Source organism: Bison bison, unplaced genomic scaffold (genome assembly GCF_000754665.1).
Source record: "Bison bison bison isolate TAMUID 2011002044 unplaced genomic scaffold, Bison_UMD1.0 scf7180017864043, whole genome shotgun sequence".
NCBI lineage: Eukaryota > Metazoa > Chordata > Mammalia > Artiodactyla > Bovidae > Bison > Bison bison.
The window spans coordinates 4414288-4425870 of NW_011494615.1; the positions used below are offsets into that span (position 1 = coordinate 4414288).

An 11583-nucleotide genomic window follows, 5' to 3' on the forward strand; every position below is an offset into this window, starting at 1 on the left:
AACACCCTGGCAGCCAGGGGACAGCAAAGCAGAGGGTAGTGAGGAGTGAATCACGAATGGAGGAAGAACGGGAGCCCTGATGCATCTGAGCATCCTGAGGATGCTCATCCTGGTGCCCCTGAGGATGAGGTGACATCCTCCCCAGGGGGGACCCTGAGGATACCCACTGAGGTCCTGTGAGAACAGGCGGGGCCACTGGGACCCCATGCTGGGCATTAATATTAACACGACCTCGTTTGGTCCCAGGCTGGTGAGCTTCAGATATCTCAGTAACCACGACAGATAACCTTCTCTCCACCCGCGGTTTGTCCAGATGAACGCTTCTCCCGCCTCTGCTCGTTCCATCGCACGAAGCCTTCAGGCTCCTCTTTTTGCCCACTGCTCTGTGTCCCACCATTGTCCTTCACATCGGTCCTTCTCTGATATCCAATGCCAGTTGGCTTTGACCGACGCTTCCGCTGAGGATAGCTTCTCTTTCAGGCTGACCCCTGGGTTTAATGTTTCTTCCAACACTCCCCAGCTCACCCACATCTGGGGTATCACTGCTCACTCAGTAAAATTACAAGAGGGCACAGCTCCCAGGCTGGGCTGTGGTTTCCTATGACCTAGATTTTTAATCCTGACTTGTTGGAGCTCAGAGATTCACAATAACCTTGACTGGGGCTGATGTTTTGCTTCTCTCGGGACTGTTCAAGGCGGTTCAAGGGGGTGTGTTTATTTGGAAAGGGAGCACTAAACTACATCCCACCTTGGGACCTGTCTCCAGCTGACTTGATCCTCCCAGACTTTGTATTTTCCTTCTTCTGTCTGGTTATCACACCACAGAGCCTTCACCGGCCCACTGGTCTCTACCCACCTGTGTCAGAACAACATTCAAACACTGGGCTAGACAGAGCTTTACCACGCTCTATCCCTATAGGTGAGGCGCAGCAACCATTCTTTATTTTTGCCACACTCCATGGCGTGTAGGATCTTAGTTCCTGACCGGGGATAGAACCTGCACCCCCTGCATTGGAAGCACAGAGTCTTAACTACTAGACTATCAGGGAAGTCCCTGTGGCAATCATTCTAAAAGCAATTCCTCCACTGTCTTTTTTCTAGAGAGATGAGCCTAGCTTACTCATTTCTGCATCTCTGTGCTCTGGTTGGACGGATCTCAGAGTGATGTAAAGACACTTGGTATATCTGTACCATCCACCAGCACCTCCCTGTAGACTCTCATCCCTCATCAGACGCATATCTGAGGGGCAGGCACAGACCTCCACTATCCGTTATTGGGAATGCTCTGGTGGTCCACTGGTTAGAACTCTGTGCTTTCACTGCCAAGGGCAATGGTTCAATCCCTGGTGGGGAAACTAAGGCCCCACAATTTGCATGGCACAGCCCAAAACACAAAAACAAAAGACCTGCCATTGCTTTAAGCACAGAGGAAGCAAAGAGCTTGTGGATTCTTAGAAAGTGGTTTTTAAATGATTTTGATTTCTCTGTAAGACAACCTCCATGTGCAACGTATAATTAAATGGCAAGCAAGTAAAACAATTCAAGAGAAAATGTTCCAAAAATATATATAGTTTTCATTCATGTATAGGAGAAACGAGACATTTGAAAAACACTGGGGCTGCTTATGTAAAATAATAATAAAGGAATATGATGAATAATTTTGAGCCAATAAATAAGACAGCTTAACTAAATGGGTGGATTCCCTGAAAGAGACATGTTACCAAAGTTAACTCAAGAAGAAATAAATACCCTAAGTAGTTCCACTGTGCTATTTACCTGAGGTTTATTTTATTTTTCTTGGCTGTGCTGCACTGCATTGGGGATCTTAGTTCCTTGAGTAAAGATCAAATCCACGTCCCCTACATTGGATTCTTGGAGTCTTAACCACTGGACTGCCAGGGAAGTCCCTACCTGAGGTTTAGATACACCAGACTGAGGAAGAACTTTATATAAATATTTAAGGTATGGTCATTACATGATGGGTTGGATTTACTGGTAAAAAATTCTCAGAAATTGCTTATATGGAAATATTCATCTTTTGTAAACAAAAGCAATGTCATGGATCAATCTAAGAAAGATACAAAGAAGGATCTTAAGAAGGACCACGTGTTGAAGGCAAAGGCCATGTCAGTGAAAAATCTGTGGGTATCAGAATTAAAAGGGCTAATAGTCCAACACCCTCAATTTTTAGATATGACTGTAGACCAGAGAGGTTAAGCAATTAGCCCAAGCCACACAGCCAGCTACTAAGAACTGAAACAGACCCTGAATCTTTCTGAGCAACAGTTCAGACAGGTTTGGGGGAGTCATTTGTAACCATGGAATAAAGCAAAACTCATGGGATTAGCCAGAGGAAACAAAGCCGGACTCAGACTCATCAACAGGCAACAATGCCTAAGCAGAGCAGCCTCAGTTTAACTCTGCTCCAATTATTAAGCCAGCCAACATCCCAATTGGGCAAAATAAGGTCACCCAGTGTTCCTGCAGCTGGCAATAAACAAGTGAGCTCGTCCTTGATCCCTGTAGACAGGATGAGCTAAAAAAACCAAAAAACAAAAAAACAACAACTCCCCAAAATGAATTAAGATTCTAAACAAAGAAGAGTGATGCTGGGGGAAAGCAGATTAAGGTGTAACCTTTTCTTCCTTTAGGAAATTAAAACTGGACTTGGTTTTCCTCTCATTGGAAAGTAGGGAAGTCACAGTGCAAGGACTCTGACTGCATCCAATAAGTATTTGATACTATAAAGCTCCAGCCCAATACCCAACCTGAGTATCAGAGCCACAGGGTCCTCAACTGCACCTCTGCTGGCAGAGGTGTTGCTCACTGCCAGGGGAATCTGCACGGCCAGCACCAGCCCCGCCTCCCAGGAGACGGAAGGTAAAGATGGTAACAAGAGGACAGGCAGGAGGTCACCTACACAGAGGAAGCACTCAGTACCTCGTAGTTAGATCAGATTGACAACGGCGGCACCAAGGCAACAGCTCTCCTACTAAGAAGACCATCTCGGGACTTCCCTGCTGGTCCAGTGGCTAAGACTCTGGGTTCCCAATGCAGGGGGCCCGTGTTTGCCCTGCGCCCTGACTGGGGAACGAGAGCCCGCAGACTGCAACCAAGAGCTGGCATGTCGCAACTAAAGATCCTGCGTGCCATGACCAAGACGAAGATTCTACAGGTCACAACTAAGATCCGATGCAGCCAGATAAACAAATATATATGTAAAAATGCCAATCTCAGTGAGTAGAAACTTACATGGTTCCCTCAAACAGCCCCACTGCTACATCTAGGCCTTTTGAGAGCATCATTTACAAATACTTTTCACAAAGGCTGCTTCCTTCCAAGCCTTAACAGGGGTAAACCTTGGCGGCTCTGGCTTCTCCATTTGGGGTTAAGCTTCTTCAGGATCCCTTGTAATGCCGTCTCTTGACACTTGCCCAAAAATACGTGATTTGCAGGGATGAAGCCTATTAAGTAAAAGGGCCTTGCCTGGCAAGAGTCCAAACACCCAGCCCTGATGGCAAGCTTGTGGCAGACTGTCCATAAACAGGTATTGCAGGAATGAACCTAACAACTCCATAGTCATTTTTAGGAAAACAGCCTCGCAGTCAAGTTCACAATTCTCAGAATGGCCCGGGTGATTAAGGCAATCCTGTACTCAGAATTTTTTTTATCTGTTTCTGCCCCCAAACCTACTGACAGCTCCTCAGTCACGGATGCTGCAAGTGCCCACTCAGACGCCCTTACCAGGCTGCAGCTGCCAGCTCTTCTGATTGATGGGGACGGGAAGGGTACAAAGACAGGGCCCTTACCCCACAGGGAGACCAGCTCCTTGAGGCCCTGCAAGCCCCATCACTCCCAGCTGAGACCACATCCTTGCTTAGCTGCATCCCTTGCTCATCTTATTCCCCCACCTCCTTCTCCTGTCAGCCCTCCCGCCAAAGTCACCCACACAGGAATCCCTACCTCAGGGTCCGCATCCAGGGAACACAGACCCCCACCACTGCCCCAAATTATGAGAGCTCTTTACATTTGGTTATTTTAGAGGATAGAACCACACTGCAAGGCATGTGGGATCTTAGCTCCCCGACCTGGATTGAACCCTCAGCCTCTGCAGTGGAAGTGTGGAGTCCTCACCACTGGACCACCAGGGCAATCCCGAGAATAAGAATGAGCACTAAGCGCTTTGCGTTTGGTGGCATTTTTCCAAATTCCTAAGTAGAAGGCATTCCTTCTCGTGCGTTTCATTAAAAACAAAAGGCAATGAGGATAAAAATCCACCATGCATGTGTTTTTCCTCCGTTAACATCCTCACTTAAGAGCACTTGACACCCACACATTGTGTGTATGACCACAGGGAACAAGCTGAGACAAAAGAGGCCCAGTCTGCCTCCGAACCCACCCTTCCCCACCTCGACACAAACACTCCACTTGCCTTTCTAGAAAAACCCCTTAGCAAGGACACCCACTTTGTCCTCTGATGAAAAAAGCACAGGAAACTTACAGCACCAGGCAGCCGCCAGTGTCTTTGCTCCGTCCTATAGACAAAGCAACTGGAAAAAAAGCCAATAACTGACAAACCTTCCCGAGAACACAGAACCCGCAGGGGTCTTTCCACTGGGTCTCCGACTTTTTACTTATCCCCCGTTTCTCCTTAATCCAAGTGTGGATTCCTGGTTTTCTTTTCACGCTACAGGACTGCTTTGGCAAAGACAGTCTTTGAAACCAGCAAACCATAATAAAAAAAACACAAACAAAAACCCCAGCAAACCTCCTCAGTTATACTGTTCTTGTAGAAAATGAGCAACACCTGGGAATTCTGAATTTAATATTAGTGGCATTAAAGAGAAAGCAGTAGAGGTTCTAAAAGCCGCAGCACAGTACACATAACTTTGCACTTGGGCACTTCCTCATAATGAGTTTACTGGGGAGGTCTGCCACCCCTGGGCATCGCTTGACTCCAAGTTCTACAAAGAAAAAGGAGCTTCCATCTAGTTCCTTTTTCCTTTTTAAATTAACATTTCCATGATTTTGGTTTTCTTAACTCAAACACAGTACATAAAATAAAAGGACTCCTTCTATTTTGTTTTACTTTAACCAGTCTGACCTGTCAGTTCTGTCTTGTTTGCCACTGCCAGTGGCCTCTGATGGCGTCTTTTATTATCCAGACTCAAAATACAAACATGTCATTACCAACAAGGGGCAGTCGTCAAAGGGAAGACTGTGATGTTGGAGCTACTGATGTCTAGGACCAGTCAGAGACACCTACAAGCGAGTTTCAAATTCTGGAGAGATGCTGTCTCAAAGAGAAAACACAGTGACCCCACGCTGTTTGTCTCACAGCATCTGTAACTCTGCGCTTAGACTGTGGGTAGGCTCCAATGATTCCTACCAAATGCCCGGTTCCTTTGTATACCTTTTCTCTCTATCCCTCCTTCGCTCCCTTTATTTATTTATTTTTTTTGACCACACCTTGCAGTATGTGGGATCTTAGTCCCCCAACCAGGGATCCAACCCGTGGAGTCCTAACCACTGGACTGCTCAAGGGAAGTTCCTTGAGTTCATTTCAATGCTAGCATATATCCATTTGTTTATTCAGAGCCACTTGGAAAGGCAATTAGGGCACAGGGAATCTAATGAAAGCTTTGTGTTTTTCACTTCAAAATACAATTAGCTAGTGGTCAACTATAAGGCCAACATTTTAAAATTACATATATTATATTGTTTTCCTATATAACAACAACAATCAGTTGGAAAATACAATTTTAAACTAAGAACATACATAATGTTAACATACATACAATTCCTAGGAATGAAAAATACATATGATCAACATAAGTGTTAGGCGGTCGGACTCTTTGTGACTCCATGGACTGTAGCCTACCAGGCTCCTTGGTCCATGGGATTTTCCAGGCAAGCATACTGGAGTGGGTTGCCATTTCTTTCTCCAGGGGATCTTCCCAACCCAGGGATCAAACCCAGGTCTCCTGCATTGTAGGCAGATGCTTTACCATCTGAGTCACCAGAGAAGCCCAAAAATACTGGAATGGGTAGCCTATCCCTTCTCCAGGGGATCTTCCCAACCCAGGAATCGAACCAGAGTTGTCTCCTGCATTGCAGGCAGATTCTTTACCAACTGAGCCATCAGGGAAGCCCATAAGAAAAATCACAAAACGGAGAGAAGAAATAGGATATCCGTTTAAATAATGGTTCCAGAACGTGAAGTCCTAATAGGTTAAACATATCAGTTCTTTTCAATTGGGATTTGTAGGTTTGATGCCATTTAAGCACTAATGCAATTTTTAAAGACAGACAAGAGGGAAATGAGTAATGAGGATAGTAAAATATATTATAGAGCTATAATTACAATGCCTTGGTACTTACACAAAAAGAGCTGAATTTCACAAAAAAGAAAACTGTAGCCCCAAAATAGATACTACCTCACATGAGAATTTAATGTATAATAAAGGATCATTACAAAGTAATTGAGAAGGGAAGGATTTTTATTCAATACTGGAACAACTGGATAATAATCTGGAAATGCAATGCACTTGGATTTTTATTTGACAAGCATGTACCAAAATAAATTCAAGGTGAATTAATTACAAGTCATAGAAAAACAAATAAATGGTACTTTAATATTAAGTACCATCTTAGTATTTAAGTACTTAAACATTAAGTACCATCTCTTCAAGCCACTGAAGAGAGAACAAGTTTGGAAAACAGAAACATTAAAGATGATCACAGGTAAAAGATCCCAAGAGTTCTTATGTAAAGAACTTTAGTGATGCCACCCTACCCACAGGGACAGGGCCAATGCTGGGTATCCAGTAGCGAGGTGCCTCAACCGGTCAATGCCAAGAAGCTCAGTGACTACCATAATACAAGCTTTTTGCCCCTGTGAAATCCCACTGGACTGAGCACGTTCCTCCATCTCAGATCCTCCCAGGTTGCTGCCGTGGTGGGAGAGACACCGTGCTAGTACCCTGACTCTTAGTCACTCTCATGAGAAGTGACACACAGCACTTCCACCCACCCAAGCAACCCAAAGGGTGTTGGGGTGGACTGTCCTCAAAGCAGACTTCGACTTGGGTGGGACTCTACCTAAAGCAGAGCCTGGGGGAAGGCTTTGGGTTGACCAGGGGAGGTGAGCCTGGGACATACTGGAGGAGGCAGGAGAAACGAGGCAGTAGACAAACATGAACGAGCAGGTCACTGCTGTGGGCAACCTGGCCTCAGCCCTGCTGGAAACCTCTGGGGAGAACAGGCAGAGGACGTCCAAGGGTTGGCCCACCAGGGGGACAGGGAACTGTGGTATGTGTCTACCCGTCGCCCCCATCAGTGGTTCAGGGCTGCTCCCAGGAGCACTAACCTCCCAGCACTTCCGGGCCAACCATGCCCCTTGCAGCCAGGGAAAGCCTTCCAACGGGGCTACAGTGCATTGCAGGCAAAGCGTCAGGACAGGGGCTGAGGCGGTGCCATGCAACCATCTCATCCACTGTGGGGGACTCACAGCATCTGCTAAAGAAGGGAAGATGTAGATATCTGGAGAGCACCAACTGTCTCTGCCACAGATGTAAAGACCCAAGCTCCAGAGGATTCTTCAGCCAATCTGACACCTACAGAGCATCTGAACGAAACTGAACGACCAGCTTCATCCAGTTCACTCCTGGAAAGACACTTCTAAAACCAAGGCTATTATTGCTGGGAGATCTGCTCCCTAAATCAGCCCTGAGGTGCAAAGATGCTTCCTGAAGATGCCCTGGACTAGCTTGTGGGTGTGGAGATGGCTGTTAGGAAAAATACCCCACCAGTTCCGGAGGATTCCAAGCCTGTTTGCGTGTAGTATGTGGTCTCTGAGGCTGACCAGTAAGGACTAGCTTACAAACCACTGACCACAGATTCCAAAGAAAACCAGCAAGGGAAGCCTGCATGTCTCCCTGGAGGCCCTGGGAGGTGCTGCCATGAAGGTGACGCCTATGTAGAGACCAAGAGACAAGTGGAAATTTGTCAGGCGTGAGGACAGACAGGGTGGATGCTACTTTCGGCAGCTTTTTGCTCTTGTTGATGGTTAGGTTAATAATTGATACCAAAGGGAAATACCAAGTTACCTTTCAAATGACTTAATGTGAGACTTCCCTGGTCGTCTAGTGATTAAGAATCTGCCTGCCAATGCAGGAGACAGGGGTCCGATCCCGGGTCTGGGAAGATCCCACATGCCATGGGACAAATGAGCCCACGTGCCACAGCGACTGAGCCCGATCTCTAGAGCCCTCGAGCCGCAGCTACTGAGTCCACGAGTCCAAGAGCCCGTGCCCTGCACGAGAGAAGCCACCGCAGTGAGAAGCCCTCACTCCACAACCAGAGTAGCCCCAGCTCACTGCAACTAGAGCAGGTTCCCGCTCAGTGAAGACCCAGCGCAGCCAACATAATAAATTTAAAAACATATAAAGCCAACTTTTAAAATAAATTAATTCATTAATGCCAAAAACTTTCATTAATACAAGATTTCACTCTAGCCACCAGAGATTTTTTTTGTGACCTTTTTCACATGTGTGTTTGGGTGGCCTCATGTTCTCTGCCCTCCTCTGCTGCAAAATGCAGTTTCCATCCTTCTCATTGCATAATTACCTAGAGACCATTTAACCAGCACCATGCTTGCTCCCTCCTCAGAGAATTTTTTGAGCTTCTCTGTCCAAAAACAGAAGGAAATGGCAACCCACTCCAGCGTTCTTGCCTGGAGAATCCCAGGGATGGGGGAGCCTGGTGGGCTGCCATCTATGGGGTCGCACAGAGTCGGACACGACTGAAGCGACTTAGCAGCAGCAGCAGCAGCAGCAGCAGTCCAAAAACACAGAGCAGAAAGTGAATCGTTGGTGCTCTTCAAAACTGAAGGCAGATCACCAAGCTCACGTGATATGGGATGACAGCTTCAATCTCAAAACCATCCCCAGTTTTCTCAAACGATTATCACTTTCCTCCAACATATAGAAGACAAAAAAACGTGTGTTTAGTTAGGCAAAATGTTACCAGATCCTGGCAGATTCTGACCTTCTCCAACGGGTCAGAAGTGGCAGGCACAAGAGATGGGTTAACTCGGAACCTCCAAATGAACACTAATGAAACATCCTGGAGAGGGAGAAAAGGACACTGCAAGATGCGAGAGCTTCTCAGAAACTGGTTCAGGAGGGCTTTGGTTAATTAGAAAAAGTGGGGTGATGGATGTGGCTGGACACAGTCTGCCCTAAAGCTCTTCTGCTCCTCCCGTGGATGCATATGGTCCTCTCCTGGGACAGAGGCACCCTCAGCTTCCCCCATTCTCTGACCCCCACAACCAAGAGTCAGCTCCTCCCAATCCTTTCCTTCACCGTCCACATTTGGTCAATATCCAAGTCCTAGGAACTCCACTTCCTAAATGTCTCTCAAATCTGATGCCTCCTCTCCACTCCCTTAACTACTTGCTACCTACATGCACCCTCTCCCCCGCCCCATAACATGGGACCTGAACCATCTGTCTCTGACCTTTCTTCCTACCTGTCCCCTCCCACACCCATGGACAAAGTGATGTCTCTGAATCATAAAGTGGGTCATCTCTCTCCTGCTTCAGCTGAACAACTCCAGTGGGTTTCCACCTGTTTCTCGAATTCTGGGGAATCCTCAGATATACTCTAGGGGGTTCACAATTTTCCAAAAGTATTTTTTATTTAACTTTGTGCTTTCACTTGAATGATCCTCTTTTTAAAGATTATTACTAGAAAATCAACAGAAACATATTCTGGGTCATCTGAATGAGGATGTTATGACCAAGTGCTACCACATAATTCCACTCTGTGTATTCTGGCATTTATGATGTAGCTGGTCACAAGAAATAGAATTATTATTTTAATATTATTTTAATTGTCACAGGCTAGTGAGAAAACAACAAATCAGACTTAAATCAGACAAAGGAAACTGAGAAGTGAGCCATCACATGACGTGTGTGGCACAGCACACAGCATCCCAAACTCATAAGAACCTGAAAAATCACCCAGAAACAGTGATTTAGTTTTAGTTTTAGTTTTAATCCATCACATTAAATTCATGGACTTAATCTGAATTTATCCAATTTGCAGCTGTGTTGATATTTTATTCATACATTTGTTTTGGTTTTACGGTCACAAGGAAGCTCTAAATATGAAAAGTTTAGACATATTTAAGGCTATCACATATTTGAATTGCACTGTAATAAAAATAATTTTAGCCACCACTAGACTCTCTAGCATTTTTCCTCCTTTAAATAAATTCACATATTACTCGCATTTGAGAAACTCAGGCCCTCAGAATGAGGCTTTAAGTTACAAAACACAGCATATGTGGGAGAGACAGTGACATTCTCTGACCTTCCCATCCACACACCCCTCATCATTTCCCACCCCTCTCACCATTGGTTCTGGCCAATGGGCTGCAACACAAGCAGCGATGCATCAGCTCCAGGCTGAAGCACGGAAGAGCCAGAGAGCAACCCTCCTGTGATCTCATCCAGCACTGGCGACCACACAGCGGACAATTTTTCCCAATGGTGTGGCAGCAAGAGGGGAACTCTGTCAACCTGGCCTTCCACTGACCTACGAAGAACACACAGTGCGAGTGAGAAGTAACCGTTGTTGGGTGAAGCTACGAGGGGATGAATTTGATCTGTTACTGCAGCAGAGCTTAGCTTATCCTGACCTCACGAATGGGCATCCACCTCCCTGAACAAGCCCTTCCCATCATGGTCCAGGCTGCAAAGAACTTTTAGTTCAATGACCTGAACACACCAAACTGCTTCTTGGCATCTTACCTTTGCTCATCCTGTTACTTAATCCTAGAATGCCATTCCCCACACTCTTCTGTCCTCCTCCTCATCCTGCCATTCGATTCATCCTTCAAAAGCTAGTTCAGATATAATTACCACCAGGACATTTTCCTCCCTTCTCCAACCTTCTGTCCCGCATTACCCATGAACTCTACAGAATGCTTTCTTGCCATGTGATAATTACATGTTTACATGCCTGTCCCCACCCTACCCCCAAACATACTGTTGCAAGATCAGTGGCTTATTCATCTCCACACTGTCAAGACCACCACGCAGCAGAAGTAGGCAGCATTCGGCAATTTGGCCAGGAAAAGCTTCCTCCAGAGGACTTGTCCTAAGGTACTGCAAGGAAACTGAGTTGAGATCCATCACCCCCCAGAGAAAACACTTTACCGAACAGCAAAAGCTCCAGGAAGTCCCAGGCGTCTCTGCCCCAGTTCCAGACCAGACACGCGGGGTTCTGAGAAGCCTGAGCCATCCTCATCATCTCTGCAAACTCAGTGCTCTTCAGCCCCCACTAAGGACTCAGACTTTACCTGGCAGGCCTTAGCCTAGGCTTTGTTACTCAAAGTGTGGTCCACACTTAAGAACCAAGGGATGGGATTTCCCTGGTGGTCCAGTGGCTAAGACTCTGAGCTCCCAGTGCAGGGGCCCGGGTTCAGGGAACTAGATGCCACATGCCACAGTGAAGATCGAAGATCCTGTGTGCCATAACCCAGGGAAGCCAAATAAATAAATAAATAATTTTTTTA

The 11583-nt window shown here is 46.2% G+C and overlaps 1 protein-coding gene across 1 annotated transcript in view; it reads right to left on the minus strand.

Moving 5' to 3' along the window:
• The window catches only part of DCLK3 (doublecortin-like kinase 3), a 38144-nt gene extending 26835 nt beyond the window's left edge, over positions 1-11309 (minus strand). Inside the window, exons 1-2 of the mRNA XM_010835577.1 lie at positions 11225-11309; positions 10419-10601 (exon numbers count right to left, since the gene is read on the minus strand). Of these exons, the coding sequence (XP_010833879.1) occupies positions 10419-10601; positions 11225-11309 (268 nt within the window). The remainder of the gene's footprint in view (positions 1-10418; positions 10602-11224) is intronic.
• Between the last annotated feature and the right edge of the window lie 274 nt (positions 11310-11583).